Here is a 17,629-nt window from a genome sequence, read left to right as displayed (position 1 = left end):
ACAGCTTAGTAAACAGCAGAACGGGGATTTAAGTCTCTTAACTGTTCATTATACCCGACAATTAGAGAAACCGACAACAGGCAGAAAGGGTAAGCAACATAAGCATTACATGAGCTACTCACAGAATGTTAGAGGAAGGGCACTAGGAGTCATTGAGTCTAACCTACCTCACTTAAAATCTGAGGAAAACAAAGAGCTAAGAGGCTAAGAGAAATGCTGAAAGCCCTGGAAGAGTTAAGTGGCAGAAATGATGGTAAGAATGCAGGATTTTGGTTCCCAGACTACTACTTTTTCTAAAAACTATGATGTCCACTGTTTTCACCAAGTCCTTAAAAAAAAGGGAAATGTCCCCTTAAGATTTTACATAGTACCAGCATTTCAAATTCAAAGATATTTGTGGGAGCAGATCAAGTGGCAAAGGCAAAGTCTAAATCTCAATAAATAGCTGCTAGCATGGGTACATATAGTATGGTCTGTGAGGCTCACATTTGCTTATAAGTCATTTAACTCTTCAAAAAAGTAATATATAAATCCCTAGATTAGATCAGGTCAGTGAGACTGGATAAGGTTATTTCTTTTCCAATTTTACCTGCCAGATAACTATTGTGTGTCAGTTCTGCCACATTCCACCTGCCTAGATACCATGTGCTTCACTGATAACAGTGATCAAGAAAACTACCAAAAGGAACTTTATTAGTTTAGTTAGGGGTAGCGTTATTTTCTGTTTCCACAGCTGAGATCAAGTGTTCAGGTTTACAAAACAATAGAAATAAGATAAATGCATGTAAAATATTTGAATCTAGTGTGAACTAAAACTGACTTACCTTTTACTGTTTCATTATTTTACACCATATCAGTCACAAATTTAAGGGCAATATTTACACCTCATGCTCTTGCAATTTTGCCCCTTTAATCTACTGGGTTTCTTCCAGTCTTCCCAAGGGCTTTTTAAATGTGTCTGACACCTGCCTGTTGCTTTTGGCTATTACTATTCAAATCAAGTTTTTATAAGTTCTAAAATGTCTGGGGAAGGCAAGTTAACCTACGTGTTAACTATGGTTAAATGTTATGGAATATGCTCATAAAAACCCAAACTCACATGAGATAGAATTACATATATGTAAGTAAAGGATCTTGAAAATTAAAAACACCAAAAAAAAACAGCATCAGCACATACAGAAGGCCATTTTGGGAAAGCACTTCAAAGAGTTTGAAAACAGGCATTACGGACCAGGCCTTGGGTACGTAAAAACCCTAAAAAGTGACAAAGGTTGGCAGGGAAGGGTAAAGAATTCAAGCTGTTCCTCCAAAAAGTATAATACAAACCTTCCCCACAATTCATTCACTCAGAAGAAAACAAAGAAACAAACATTTTTTCAGAACTTACACTGAGGACACCATGCTGACTCCATTTAAGCTAGCAGTAAAGTGTACATGTACACATGCCCATAAAAGCCCTTAGTATATTATTCCTGACTCTCATCTCGCTCAACCTCCTTCATTATCTACAATACACAATCTTAAACACTGGGTTGTCAACTTCCACACTTTTATCTCTAGAAATGACCATTCTCTTGAGCTATAAATCCATATTTACAACAGCCTTTGGGACCTATCTACCATGTTGTTTTAAAGGCATTTCAAACTCCATGTGTCTAAATCCCAGTTTAGTATCTGCTCCCCCACCTCCAACCTGCTTCTCTTCACACACTAACTCTTCCCAGAGTTAGGGCATTTCTACCTGCCAGTTGTTGGAAATAAAAATTTTAATCACCTTTGGACTCCTCCCTTTATTTCTCAATTTTCATCAATTGAGAAACAATTAATCATCAAGATTCTAAATGTTACCAATTTCATTACATCATTTGTTTAGTCAAGTGTCTCTCTCATTAACGTATGGGCTGATAGCAAGGAACCATCTAGTGCATCTTTGCTTGCCACTGACAATGCCTGACACATAGAAGGTGCTTAATGTATAATCTGAAGTTATTGTTGCAATGTAAAACATTTATAAATATTTTTAGTGTTACAGACATAAATCTGTAATATTTATTTCAACTCCAACTAAATTCCATTTTTAAAAGACTGAAAAGGAAGAATAATCTCTCTCAGCTGGAATCTATGAATAAAAAAATTAAACCAAATCTAAAAGCATTCTTCTCTTTCTAAATCTCCCTAGGTCTTCTTAGATTTCAATTGCTAAAGGGTTGATTCCAGTTCATATTATTGTAATTTTTTTGCTTTTAGCCAAATGTTATAGAATATTTTCATATCAAGACATTTTTCATATAGCAATTTTATCAATTGATAAGAGTCTCAACTTTAACAGCTTATACAGTGTATAAATAATGCCAAATTTAAGTAAATCCAATCTAACGTCTACAGAACTTTGTGATACCAACAATGGTACATTAACTATTTGTTGTAAGAATAACAGGTTCCTCTTCCCTAACAGCCATTCAGTGATAAAACTAAGTATATGTCTTTACTTTGTATTGATGCTAACAACTGCCAATTTAAGTGTATGGGGCCCATTAGACAACATTATTGGGCGAAGTCGAGGGAACTTCTAAAGTTAAAAAATAAAAACCCTAAAGGAAATTAAATAGAAACTCAAAGGGTCTCAGACTCTCAATGAGCCCAAACAGCAACAAACCTATAGAAGGAGAAGAAAGAGTTAAGGTTCACAAAAGGAACAAAACTGAACATAGTTCCTGGTGAGACTCTAAATTAGAAGCTGTACTCAAGGTGAAAGAAAAAATAACCAAAACTCTAAAAGAAAGTATTCTTTAGAATGTTGGGGTCTGGGTCTGGGGCCAGAACCAACACACATCTTTATAGGCTTCAGCTGAGAACGGCAGTGAAACAGGCAAGCTCAGGGCAGCCTCAGTCCAGGTTCCCCAGCCAACTTCCTCCCAGGGCTTTTCTCAGTAACTTTCCACTACCATCTCGAACAGAGGGATAAAGAATTGGAAAGGTCTCCTCCAATGTCCTCATCCAAGGAATCGACAATCTTCCCCATGGTTCTCCTTCCCTGCATTCCACTCATGTTGTATGGTGCAGGACACCACTCTGAGCCAGCCTTTAACTTCAGTTACATTCACTGAAAGTCTATCATATGCCCGGATATGTGATACTGACTTTAAAACTCTTTTATTTAATTAACAGACTTTTTTGGAGTGTATAGGGGGATAAAGTTTAAGACTTACAGAAGAATTGAGTAAACAGTACAAAGGATTCCCATATGCCCACCCCTTCCTCCTTCCACACACTAAGTTTTCCCATTATTAATATATATATTAGTTTGGTACATCTGTTACAATTAATAAACCAATATTGATGCATTATTATTAACTAAACTCCATAATTTATTCAGATTTCCTTAGCATTTATCTAATGTCCTTTTTCTGTTCCAGGATCTCATCCAGAAAATCCTAACATTATATTTAATTGTCATGTTTCCTTGGGCTCCTCTTGGCTGTTTCTCAGACTTTCCTTGTTTTCGATGGGCTTGACAGTTGTAGGAGTACTGGTCAGGTATTTTATAGACTGTCCTTCAATTTGAGTTTGCCCAATGTTTTTCTCATGGCTAGAAACAAATTATGAGTGCTTAGAAAGAAGGCCAAAGAAGTGAAGTGCCATTCTCCTCACAATACACAAGGCACATACTATCAACATGACTAATCACTGAAGATGCTGACCTTGATCACCTAGCTGAGGTGGTATTTGCCAGGCTTCTCCACTGGAAAGCAGCTCTTCCCCACACCTGCCTTCCATATCGAACTCTTTGGTTGAAAGGAAGTCATAACTATATGCAGCCCACACTTAAGAAGTGGGGTCGTTATACCCCCCAAAACTTTTTCACCTACCTTTTTAATATAGTCCTCTCAAAAAGCCTATATAAATTAAAAAACAACAACTGAGACTTAGAGAACTTGTTTAAGGTTACAGAGCTAAAACTTAGTACTAGGGTTAGGAAGCAAAGCCAAGCCATCAGAACCCTAGCTTAGTGCTTTTCATTGCAACACATTCAGTATCAAAGGCACAGATCACATACAATTAGGTAAATTTTAAGCTCCATTTTATTTAACCACTAGTCTTTTTCCATGCACTTCTATTTTATTTGTCAGGTTCCTGTTTCTTTGGCAGGGATTAACCTTTCTTATTAACTCAACCAACTCCCACTATGAAGCCATGCTATTTTTCTGTTTTCTTTGTCCTAGAGAAACAAAATTATTTTTAAACTGGGTACCAGAAACATCCATCTTTCTATTTCTCTGAAGCTGCCCTGTGGAAACTGCCTGAACCACCTTCTCCAGTAATTTGGTGTAATTAATGAAAAAAGCACTGGACACTAGTTTTATTAAACACACACACACATAAAAGATCCTATAATACAGTGGGCTCAGAGCTCAGGCTCAAGAATCAGAAAGTCCTGAGATTTAGTTCTATCACCACGACTTTGACCTTGGACAAGTCACTTCACCTTTTTAAGCATCATGTCCTTATTTGTAACCCTAGAAACCAATCTTAAAGCTTTCGGGATACAAAAGAGGTATCTATGCAGTTTTCCATGCAAAGTGTGCAAAATGGAAGCTCTCTGATTTATAGACTAGCCTACAAACAAAAGCTTAAGATGAACTTGGAACTTACCAAGTTTAGATTATCTTGTACCTTTGATAACAGAATAATAGGGGACCTGGTTAAATAAAGAAAATCAATTGTTTTACATTGTGCACTACTTTGAATAAAATACAGATTTTCCTGAACATAGGATGTATTTTGTAAAATTCTTCTCTGAGACAAGTATCAGAAGAAAATCTCTCCCAAAAGTAAAGGGAACACTAAGCTCATTACATTCTTGTACTCACCAATACAGCTAATAAAGGAGTCGCTGAAAATCCCTGTCAGAGGCCTAACCACCCTTCTTCCAGAATCAGTAACAGTTGTTCATAAAGTAAAGCAGCCCAGCTATACCAGGGTAATTACTCTACTGTAGCACTCCAGACAAAAGCAAGAGAGAAGCAGAGAGGAAATTTCAACTGGAAAATATTTTGGCGTAATTGACCCAGATGACAAACTAAACTTAAGCATATGTCAAGTGCTACAGTCTGCAGAAAAACACATACAGATGCCAAAGGATGCTAAGAGCCCAGACAATTGGCCAAGGTGAAGTTTTAACTCTGAGTAGAGTGTATATCTTTTAATCACTATTTAGAAAAGATGCACACAGGAAGCTAAAGGGTTCTTCCATAAACTCAGAGAAAGACTCAGTCTTTCAATTCTTTAACTTGGGAATTAAAGGTAATTAATTATCACTGGAAAAAGTGTTAGGGAGCTTCTCCTTTCAATGTATCTAAAACACCTGTGTTTCCCAACTAGCTAGAAAATCCCTGTATCTAACTACTTTTTTCTGATTACTTTCAAAATGTAAAGCCTTGTTACTTCAAAAAGCTCAAACTTAATGATAACACTGAAAAACCTTAGAAATCAAATGTATATGTTGGAACCAAAAGGCAACTTTTTCCTCATAGAAAGACAAAACTAGAAATAATACAATATGCATTCCCAACTTTTTTGACTTCATCTCCTTATACATAAGCTACATGACAAAACTACTTTAACTCTTCTCACAAAACCAGAACAAGATGAAAGGACCAAAGAAAATGCAAAAAAAATCAAATTAGTTTTTCACATTCCCAGCTTTTACTTTTGAAAAATTTTAAACATATAGGAAAGTTGAAAAAATGGTAAAATGAACACCCATTGTTTATTAAATATATCCTCCATCCCCAAATTCAAAAATAATACTGTGAAACTTCACTAAAGTCTACACTGAATAAAAATCCACATTAATAAAAATTGTAAGTAGAATGTGATAACCTATACTATAAGTATGAACTAAAATTATTAAGAAAATTTCTTATCATCACTTATTTTTGTGTGTGACCTAAAAGAATTAAAAACTTAATTAAAAAGCTGAACACGTTCTGGCTGGGTAGCTCAGTTGGTTAGAGTGTTGTTTCGATAAGCCAAGGTTGTGGGTTTGATCCCAGGTCAGGACAAATATAAGAATGAACCAATGAATGAATGCATAAGAGGAACAACAAAATCAGTGTTTCTCTCTCCATCTTTCTCTCTCTGTCTCTCTCAAATCAATCAATCGATAAAATTAAACAAACAAACAAAAAAGCTAAACAGGTGGTTGGTTATTTTACATGAACAGTGTCCAAAATAAACGTTTCAAAGAACCTTTGCATCATTTTCTCACAGTGAAAAAAGACAAAAGTGAAACTATCTAAAGTTATGAAAAATTTCATATTCAAAAATAGTAATAAATATATTTTTGAGTAATAGTAGGATAGGCCAGAAAGCAACTCTGGTGGCATCTGGAACTGTTATCTTGGGTCATGAAATGAGTGAGGTGCTAGCTTATAAGAAAATAAACATGTTTTTCCTTAAGATTCAAGAGCAAATAACTATGAAATAAGTCATTATAAAATAAGGTTTAGATTTCTAGTAAACAGAAAAAATTCAAAGTTTATCACATATAAGTGTGGAATTACGTGATAAAGTAGGCATAGAAAAATGGAGATAACAGTAAAAAGTAGAAAATGTAAGTAAAATGGCCATGTCCATTACCGTAAGAGGACAGGAACCAAAGAAAAAACATTTCTAGAAATTTCAAAATCATTCATTACTCTAACATTGAAAACTGTGGTTGCAATTCAGCATAATTAATCATAATGAACATGGTCTCCTTCTCAAATCTTCATGATCCAGTATCTTCCACACAAAAAGAGGTTTAAAAGTATGCAAACAGTAGGGATTGTGAAGATACTGATGCTTAAAAAGTAAATAGGTTAAACATATCTAATTATCACGCCACCAAAATTTTCAGAAAAGTAAAAAATTGAACACTCTACTATGAAATAAGTTTTATGCTTTCAAGCTGCCAAGGATTTCAATGTTCTAAGACAGAAAATGTATTTTGTTATGAAAAAAAAGTCTCTGGTGATATCAAAACATTATCATGTACCTCTTCTGAAATGAATTTGATATTTAAATACCTATTTTTGTGGTAATGTCTACAGAAATGAATTTAAGGTTTTATGTATGTATATTTAGTAACTGGATATGTAATCGTGTTCCATAAAAATTAATAACAAAATTAATATCTGGTCCTAATGTAAATGTAAAACTACATATCAAATAGGATTATCTACCCCAAGTAATAGGGCAATAGGGCCAGGGTGGTGAACAAATAAAATGTGTGTGTGTGTGTGTGTGTGTGTGTGTGTGTGCGCTTCAGAATATAAACAGTGTACATATATTATGACTGCAAAACTCTTTTTAAGGAATCTAGTTTTACCATATGAAGTATCTGATTTCTTTGAAAATTCTATGTTTGTAAATATTAAATTCACAATCATATTTATTTATAATTAAGTCTTGGATAAGCAAAAGTGATCAATAAAATTTTAAATGTAAAAACTAAAGAAGACTGGTTTCCATTACATGAGTATAAAATACTGAGAATCAAGAAACTAAATAAAGCAGTCTTCTACCCACCTGATTTGCTGATGTCACACACTAATTTACTAATCTATCATCTCCCTATATTACATTGCCATCAACCTCACATGAAAATCAGCTACTCCTTAGGTTGCCTTCTCATGTTCTCTGAAGGGAAGGAATCAGAGGATGGGTTCTATGGGGGCTAGAATAGAGAGTCGCAATTTAAAAATTTAACGCCATACCTTTATGGCTAGGAAATTCAGTCCACTTTCATTGGCCAAAGCCTTTGCAATCATCGTTTTAGAGCATCCAGGTGGCCCATACAGAAGAACTCCTTTAGGTGGCTGAACACCCATTCGGGTGAAAGACTCTGGATGTTTCAAGGGCCATTCCACAGCCTGTTTCAATTTCAGTTTGATATTTTCCAGTCCTCCTATATCTGACCAGGATACCTGTAAAGCAGAACATTTTCTAAACATAAGATTGCCAGGACAAACAGAGAACTTAAAAAAAAAAAAAAATCAACAAGAGAAGTACAAGAGAAGGAACAGAGCATTTAAAAATCAGGAAGATCCTAAAAAGAAATTCCAACAATATCAAGATTAATTAGGAGTGCATAAAATGTAATCTGCATATTACTGCAGAAAAACAAAATGTTTCTGCTTGCAAGTCTTATATAAAAAACTGCTTAAATAACTGAACACACTGTTAGGTCTATCTTCTATTCTAGATGGCTTTTAAAATTTGGTTTCAGCCCAGGCGGGCATGGCTCAGCAGTTGAGCATCGACCTAGGATCCAGGAGATCGAGATTCAATTCCCGGTCAGGGCACAAGCCCGGGTTGCAGGCTCGATCCCCAATGACTCTCTCTCATCATTGGCATTTCTATCTCTCTCTCCCTCTGCTGCCCTCTCTCTGAAATCAATAAAGATATATAAAAAAAAAAAAAATTAAAATTTGGTTTCATCTGTCTGAAAATGGTTTGTATCAGTGACCCAAAGTCTTATCTATATATCTATATTTCTTTTTTAGCAAACACTTGCAAATATATTTCTATTGGTCCTTATGGAACATATCATTTTTTCTGTGTTTAGTATATTAATGAAATATCCTCGAAACTTGTTCCTTTTTTCTCAACTACGAACTATCCCCCAAACAAGATAGCTCCTTACATATTACTTAATAAATATGCATTAAGAACTGATTAGGAAATAGAAAAATTAAACAGAATACAGACTTTAAAGAACTTAGCAACTATGAGTAACATGCACATAAATAACAATAGTACAATGGAATGGATCCTAAGCACAGTAACAAAGAAACAGAAAAGGACTTTGGGAGTTCCCAGGAAGAAAAGATTCCTTCCAGCCAGAAGACAAATCTGAAAATCCAACTCTTGAAGTATGGATGAGATCTGGAAATACGAAAATAGGGAAATGGTCAGGTAGAGGCCCAAATAAAATGATGAAAGACTCAAAAGAAACTGTGATGCAGATGAGAGAAAAAAAATTTGAGGGAGGGAAGTAAAATTAGAAAAATCAAATTGAAGTGATACAGTGGTAGAGGTCCCTGAAGGCTAGATGGAGTTCAAGAATCTCTTTATTCACATAAGAAGTCTTTGAAGGTTTTAATCTAAAAAGTGATGTGGTCTGACCTGTGCATCAAGAAGATTCTCTGACAAGATTCATTAGAGGATAGATAGTGCAGGGAGATCAATTACTGACCGATCACAAACATCTTTAAAAACAAAAAAAGCAACTTGAACTAGGGTGACCATGTGCAGATGATGATGAGGAAGACATACCAGAAAGACACTGCGTGTCTGCAGCAGAGGGTTCTGAGGGTGGAGTAAGAAACAGGGAGATTTTAAAGGAGAAGTTGTCAAGACAGACTGATAGAATATGGACCACAGAAAAATGATCTTCAGGAGGAAAAATAAACAAGATAGATTTTTTTTTTTATAGAGTTAAAATGCAGGACAGGATAGTCAAAAGATGAAAACTGAGCAGTTGGAATGTAAGCATCACAAATGGAGCTCTATAAAGAGGATGGGACTGGAATGTTTGATTTCTGAAATCTCTACATACAAAAAAAAGAGTCCATGAGATGCAGTAAAATGGCCAACCATGAGAAGAGAGATGTGGGTGTTGGGCCCCACCTACATTTAAGAGGCAAGAGGAAATGAAAAGGAAGAAAAGTCAGAAAACAAGCTACAAATCCAAAAAATAGAGGGGTTGGTTTGTTTGTTAATATCACAAAAAGATTACTTTTCCCAAATGAACTTGCATAGTTTTTTTGTTTGTTTTTTGTCCACAGAACCAGGAGAGTGCTCTATTACCAACCATAATCCTAAAATCATTTAATTTTTTTCTAAATTGCTTTCCTGGGGTTTATTTTAAGAAGAATTATTAGATTAAAAGGCATGGGTGGACATTTTTAAGTTCTCTTGATGCACAATGCCAGTTCGTCATCCCAACCCCTTCATCCATTTTAACAATAATTAATGAGATTTGAAGAGGTGGTGAGAAAGAAAATGGAATCAAGGGTAACAGCCAGGACTAGGCCTTTGGGCAACTATGTAATTGAGAGTTACCTTAAAAGAAAAAAATGGAACAAGTTTGGAAATTAAGGACTTCATTTCCAATTACTGCACTGTGGTTGGAATTTTTGAGTAAAATAAATTAAATAAACTTCAAGAAAAATATCTTCTATGTGCTGGACTTGTCTTAGGAACTGTAAGAGCACAAGGATGAGAGAGATAATATTCTCAAAATTTTGTAATCTAGAGAGGAAGTAAAGTATCCTAAAAGACACAGTCTTTGTCTAAAGACATAAGATATCTTCACAAAAATTAATACAAAAACTACTAAAAATATATAAAATGGTTTTACAGTGCCTAAATATGTGAGATGGTGAGGACAGTGATTTGGAAATTGTTGCATATATATAAGACATGGCCAAGGTGTAGGGATGTGAAAATAATAGTAGTAATTCCCACCTCATATGATTATAAAGATAACTGATATATAATAAGTACAGCATATAAAAAATTATAAAGGACAATAGAAGAATTATCTGTTTTCCCAACACCTAAAAGTAATTAACCACTGTGAATATTATGGTGTAGTTACTACCTTCTAGCCTTTCAAATACATGCACATGCAAGTATGCATGTGTGTGTGTGTGTGTATGTTTTCAATGAAATCATAATGTATTCACAATTTTGTATTCATATACTTCTCATATTCATACAATCCCCCGGATTATTGTGAGAATTAAACAGCACACTATCCATTAAATCAGCTGCACTTATCCAGGCACACTGTACCTATTTACTAAACGCTAGGTATTATTTTATTAAAGGTCTGAAACAAGATTATAATAGTTATATTCTGAAGGACTAGTGACAAACGATAAAGATCAAGCCATCACATTTGTAGTTCCATGAGCAATATTTAATTACGATAATTCTTCTATTCTTTTTCCCTTTGTCTGATTACTACATTTCTTTAAATAAAGGCAAACAAGTCTTAAATTTTAATTCAGCACCTGGGTGCCAAATAAATGATGTCTTTCTATAGCTAAGATATCAGCTCAAAAATTAATATATATCAGTTTAAAGAGCTTACAATTGCAATTGCACAGAAGAGTCATAAAGCATAGAAAGTCATGGGAAAAGTTAGTCTGTAAGAGAATAAATACCAGCATGAAATCATAAAATCCTAGAACTAGAATAGGAATTCAAAAACTAGTTGGTTCACTATCCCATCTTCAGTCAGTATTTCATCTTTCAACAAATACTATTTTATGCTCTTCTAAGTTTTTTCTTAATTCTACAACTCTCTCTTTTACTAAGTTACACTATATCATAACTGCCAGAAAATTATTTCTACATTCTAACCTAAACCACTCTTGCTAATAGTTGGGTCTTTTCTTTCTTATTTTGTCCTAATGAAACAGTGAACAGCTGCTCACACATGGCTTTATAACTCTTTGAATTAGTAATAAAGTTAGAAGTGAAGGAACAGCTGTCAAACAAGCACAGACAGAGCAGTGAGATAAATTTCCCAAGGGAAACGTACCCCTCCCAACATCTTACAGCACTTTCTAGACAAGAATCCAACAATACACACAAAAACTCAACTCAAACTGCACACCCATGGAAGCCAAAAGACCTGAAGATCAGGTTAAAAAAGGAAAACACAAAACCTTTTATGGACAAGTTCCAAGGGGACAAAATAAAAATTAATGAACTGGATTGCAGACATTGGGAGAATTACTATGAGAGGAATTCAGTAGCTCCAGAGGGGCTGACAGTGTCTTTATACATCTGTGAGTCTTCTTGTTCGCTAGGTGCCAAGTTTTACACTGCCAGAGACAAAAATTATTTTAAAGTGTTATTTTTATAGAAAATATTGCAACAAAGAGTACTTTTCATTTTGTTCTTTCATGCTAACAAGTCCCAACATAAGGACAAGAAGCCAGGCAGCAGCAAGTGGGTTGGAGCTTGTTCCAAATTCTCTGCTAAGCCATACACTAACTTTTTAACAATTCAAATGTTTAAAGTACATTGATTTTGTTTTGAAATCATAAACATACCAAATTACTACAGATACTACATAATGCAGAGAGAAGTAAGTTGAGAAAACCCAATGTCCAAGATCCAAAAGGAAAAAAAAATTTCCAGATGCTTCCTTAATGGAGAAAAAGCAAAATTAAGAAGCAACAGTGTTCAAAATGTGTTCTTAGATCTAAATGAAAATAAGTGAAAGCCTTTAGCTTTAGTGAAAAGACAAGTATCTTCCCAGAAGCTTTAAAAATGTATTCTGTGGAGAATTTTTTAAAAACAGGTCAAAGTTTCAATTCTACTATGGAGCCATAAACCATCTAAAGCATCCCCCCGCAATTGATCAAAATTAAAAACTTCATTCAAAATTCAAACCCCACCTATCTGAGGAGTCTGAAAAGTCAAGGCAAGTGGGCGGGACATGAGGCAAAGGAAAACATGGAGCAGTACCCAGCACAGAAGGTGGGGAGGGGCTGAGTGCGCTGTTTTGTCCTAGTCTTTCCCCTCTGAGCTCAGTTTTCCACCTCTGCTAGCTTCACTTCCACTTTGCATAGCAAGCTCAAGTTGAAAATACCTAACAGTTTCACAGGTGAGAGCACAGAGAGCTAAAAGAGTAGATGAGCAACAATGTAAGAAACTGTACACCAAAACTCTGCCACTAATTGCAAATTGCCACCGATCTGGGTGACCTTTATCTTAAATAAATCACATTAAGAACCTCAATAAAACATTATAAAGACTAAGGAAGCCAGATGCTCCTATAACTCCTAATTCATAAGGGAAAACATTAAGATAAAAAAGAAATTATTCAAGAGGGGAAAAAAGGCAGATATCCCAAGAAACATGGAAAACATGATCAACTTAAAGACAAATATTTCATAATCAATTTAATGATTATATTGAAACCTGAATTTAATTTCTAAAATATCACTATATTACCATCACACTTACTATGAGCTGTCTTCAGAGAGCTGGCTATACATGAAGTCAAACCTTATCTACATATATATTATTATCTAAATAAGCCTCCCTTAGATCACAAAACTTTAAACCTTAATTCAATTTAAGAATTCTTAATCATTTCCAAAATGAGCTTTTTAAAAACTATTTTTGCCAGATGAACAAATACAGGAAAAAAAATTTCATAAAAAATTGAAACTTTAAACAAGAAAAAAAAAACAGCAGTAATAATTAAAAAAGAAATTAAATCTCACATCATGAAAATGATATAAAGCTTCCCCTAAAAAATTCTCCATATCTCATTAAAATATTTTTTCTAATTTAGCAAATGCATTTGTGATCAGCAGAAAATGCTTTGATTATTTAAGGAAACTGCTTAGTAACCCCTGCATTCTTACTATGGCACAGCAGAACTAGAAAAAAAAAGGAATGTGGATAAAGGAAACGAAGGATACAAGAACAGAGGAAAGAGACAGGGACTTCTACCGACTGACCCCCACTCCCAGGTGCCAAAGAAGAAACACATCCCTCAAGTGAATTTTAGATCAACCATACATAATACATGACCAAATGTCCCCAGACTGAAATAAATCATATAAAAGGCCCAGAAAATTTGTTTTAAGTAGTAAAAAATTTAAATTAATTTTGTTCTAATTATTATTCTTTGGGAATTTGTGATACGTGTGAATGATCGTCAAATGAAAGGGATCTGTTATAAAAGTATGTATCACCAGGACCTTCCTAACACAGTGCCTCGTACATTACAGATGCTCATGGTTTGGTAAAGGGATAAATTAATGGGCAGACATATACTTCTCTGTATTATCTTTAAAAAAAAAGCAGCAGAAGAGAAGAAATGTAGAAATGGCAGGGGGACAGCCTGGTAGGAGGTGAGATGAGAAAACTAAGAGAGTTAGCAATATAGCAGCACGTGTCGTCAGAACTAGTGAAAAGTGTCACCAACCTGTGAAAGTGTACATGGGCATACAAGGGCCAAAGAGATGCTCCAAGTTTTTGTTAAATAAGAGGCAGACAAGAGGCTCCTCTCTGTGAGAAAGCTGAGCCAACTCATGTAAGCAAATTCCTAAGCAGCTCTGACTCTGTATCTTAAGATACAAACCAGAAAGGAAGTTCCCATATGAGGCGAAAAACCAATGCTGGCCAGAGCCAACATGTTGGGGAAAGAGGATTGTTACTGATGTTTTAGCTTGAGGGCAGAGGTATGAAGAAAAGTCCTGCCCAGCCGGGCGTGGCTCAGTGGCTGAGTATCGACCTAGGATCCAGGCGATCAGGGTTCAATTCCCTGTCAGGGCACATGCCCGGGTTGTGGGCTCTATCAATGGCTCTCTCATCATTGATGTTTCTATCTCTCTCTCTCCCTCTCCTTTCCTCTCTCTGAAATCAATAAAGATATATTAAAAAAAACTAAAAAAAAACTATTCTGGGGTAAAAGTTGTCCAACTTTTATCTTTATAACTTCTCATAAGTATGGAGCTTCATGTATTACAGGTGTCAACAAGAGATCAGACTCTCATAGGTGTAGTTGAAAGAGGCTTTAAATCAAATATCCATTCATTTATTCATTTACTCACTCACTCAGATATATTCCTCTTACCATTTATCATAAGCATATTCAATGAGAATGACAAAGAATAAAGGAGATGTCAGAAAACAATCCTTACGGCACAGTCTTAATAATGGTCAATATTTAGAAAAAGAATGCAGGATTTGTCCTTAAAATTAAACTTGTCCCTGGATGCTAAATGTGCTACACGTAATAGCTAGGGGTATGAATGTTAGTGGAACAGGGCCAGCTTGATAATCAGGCCTGAAAGATGCTACGGGAAAATTCTGCAGAAAAAAGTTGTCTAGAGAAATTAGACATTTATCATAAGCATATTCAATGAGAAAGGTCAAGCAAGTCTCAGAGAACTATGACAGTCTAGGTGGTAGATAGTTGAGCAAAAATTAACTATTCTGGGGTAAAAGTTGTCCAACTTTTATCTTTATAACTTCTCATAAGTATGGAGCTTCATGTATTACAGGTGTCAACAAGAGATCAGACTCTCATAGGTGTAGTTGAAAAAGGCTTTAAATCAAATATCCATTCATTTATTCATTTACTCACTCACTCAGATATATTCCTCTTACTGCAAAAGCCTGTTATATTTTGGGTGCCTAGCTAGACTCTAGGAATAAAGGTAGAGCATACAGAATGAGGAATGAAGAATGCACAAGACTGACATGGTCTCTTGTCGTGGAGCTTACAGTCTGGAAGGAAAGGTAGACATTAAACAAATATATTAGTAATTACTTAATTTAAAAACTAGAAAAAAAAATACAGTGCCCTACAAGAGCACATAACAGGCTTTCTAGACAATCTGACATTTTGCAGGGACATCAAAGCTGAGTGGGAGTGAGGCCAACTAAAGAGAATGAATGAGGCTGAACCCCTAATACTTACTTTTAGTTCATCTTGGGGAAGGAAGAGATACATATGAAAATAATGGCAGTCATACTTAAGAACCCGACTAAGTTTTACTCCAGATTCTAATCTGGTAAAAGAAATCTGTTTTAGCTTTCCTGATTCATCACTTGACGGGTTACTGTTCTACATCCTGGCTGCTTTTCCTTACTATCTCTAGATAAATCTAAAGTTGTGCACACTAGAGATCTAGACACCAATGAAAAGAGGAAGGTTGTAGATTAATTAAACATGCGTAAGAAGAGCCACTGAGAACAACTTCTGCATGTAGGCAGCACATCAGCCTAAATTCTGGTTAAGTACTCATGAGGGGCTGGAGGATTTTTAAATTAGATAATTAAAGGCTCAAAATTAATATTATACCCTTGTCAAGCTGTAATAAGAATGGAAAACAGCCACAGTCAAATTGAGGGATATTCTACAAAAAGACCTGACCAGTAGACCTCAAAACTGTCAAGGCTATTAAAAAACTGAAAAGAATTAAGAAACACTGTCAAAGCCCAGAGAATTCTAAAGAGACAGATAACTAAATGTAACGGAATGGCCTAGATGCAATCCTTAATTAGAAAAAGGACATTAGGGGAAAACTAATAAAATCCAAAAAAAGTATGGAGTTTAATAGGGTGACAGTGTTCAAGAAAGATTTGACTCAGAAGGCCTGGGTTGCTCAAACCCTGTCCATTCCAAAGAAAGGCCAAACTTTAGGACAGGCTCTTGGCAGGCACCTGGAAGATAATCGCTGGGCCTTTTTAATAGGAGTGTTTTTGTACACATGAGGCCTTGGGCTGTGCTGTACCAGTTTGACCAGGTAAGTTTACCCTGACAATGTGATTTATGAAACTTTTTTTTTTTTTCCTGCTCCAGGAAGGGCTGGAGTCTAAGTAGCTAAGGTAAGACATACAGGTGCTGTATACCTATGTTCCTGGCTTGTAATAAAACCACAGACACCAAGGTTCAGGGGAGCCTCCCTGGTCACTAACACTTAGCACATATTGTCACACATGATTTCGGGGAGAATTAAGTGTAATTCTACTAGAGAGAACACCTAGAAGCTTGTGCCAATTTCTCTTGGATTTCACCCCATGCGCCTTTTCCCTTTGATGATTTTTTTCTGTATCCCTTCACTGTAATAAATCATAACCAGGAGTGTAACAGCTTCTGAGTCCAGTGAGCCCTCTAGAGAGTCTTCATGCCTGAGGGTGGGCTTCAGGATCCCCAATAGAGACTGACAGATAATAAAATTATGAACAATTTATAATTCTCTAGAACTAAAATCCCCAACTAGTCCCTACTGTTCATCTACAGCCCTGGACATTAGGGAAAACTTTATTTCAGGCTTTTAAACTTATCTACAAATTTCTCTTGGTCTTATAGTGAAGTTCACAGGCACCTGCTGATTTTCAGATGAAGTTCAATCTATCTACCCACTTCCCCCACTTTCCCATGATATCCCTTTCTACCTTAGAACATTAGTCTTTCTATTGGATCAAAACCAGGTAAGTTCTTTTTTTTTTTTTTTTTTTTTTAATTCTCACCCGAGAATATGTTTTCATTGATTATAGAAAGAGAGGAAGGGAGAGAAAAAGAGAGAAACTTCGATGTGAGAAACATCGATTGGTTGCCTCCCACACATGACCCAACCAGGGATCAAACCCGCAACCTTTTTGATGTACGGGACGACAGAGCTTCCAAGTCAGGGCCAGAAAGTTCATTCTTAATATACTTTAAAAAAAACACGAAAAACAATGGAAAAAAACTGCAAGGAATTTATCTGAAGAGTACATAAAATTCTGACACAGAAATTTTAACATGGGACACTGGAACATGTCCCACCCTGTGGCTTGGATGTAAACCATTAAATAAGAAACTTTTAAAAATTGCCAAATACAAATCTCTGCTTCTGGCCAAGGAGTAAAAGAGAAAAGATTAGCCATTTTGTCTTAAAAAACAAAACACTAACCAAAAAACCTGAGAGAATATATAAAATATTCAGGACACTAGCCATCAGGCAATGAAGGAAAATGACTGTTGAGAAAAGGGAAACCAAATGAGGTGAACGCTATGATTGCGCTCAACGAACTGCCTGGAGAAAGGTCACAG

The 17,629-nt window shown here is 35.5% G+C and overlaps 1 protein-coding gene across 3 annotated transcripts in view; it reads right to left on the bottom strand.

Annotated features, from left to right (window-relative positions):
- AFG2A (AFG2 AAA ATPase homolog A) overlaps positions 1-17,629 on the bottom strand; it is a 235,616-nt gene that overhangs the window by 170,720 nt on the left and 47,267 nt on the right. For 2 of the 3 annotated variants that reach the window (XM_081135502.1, XM_081135504.1), the window contains one exon: positions 7,761-7,970. The exons of the other annotated variant lie outside the window; for it this stretch is intronic. In XM_081135502.1, the coding sequence (XP_080991628.1) occupies positions 7,761-7,970 (210 nt within the window). The remainder of the gene's footprint in view (positions 1-7,760; positions 7,971-17,629) is intronic. 3 annotated transcript variants of the gene reach the window in all.

The sequence above is a fragment of the Miniopterus schreibersii genome, assembly GCF_964146895.1.
Source record: "Miniopterus schreibersii genome assembly, chromosome: 4".
Lineage (NCBI taxonomy): Eukaryota > Metazoa > Chordata > Mammalia > Chiroptera > Miniopteridae > Miniopterus > Miniopterus schreibersii.
Note: the sequence above shows the minus strand (reverse complement) of the source record. Positions and strands in the feature narration are given on the sequence as shown.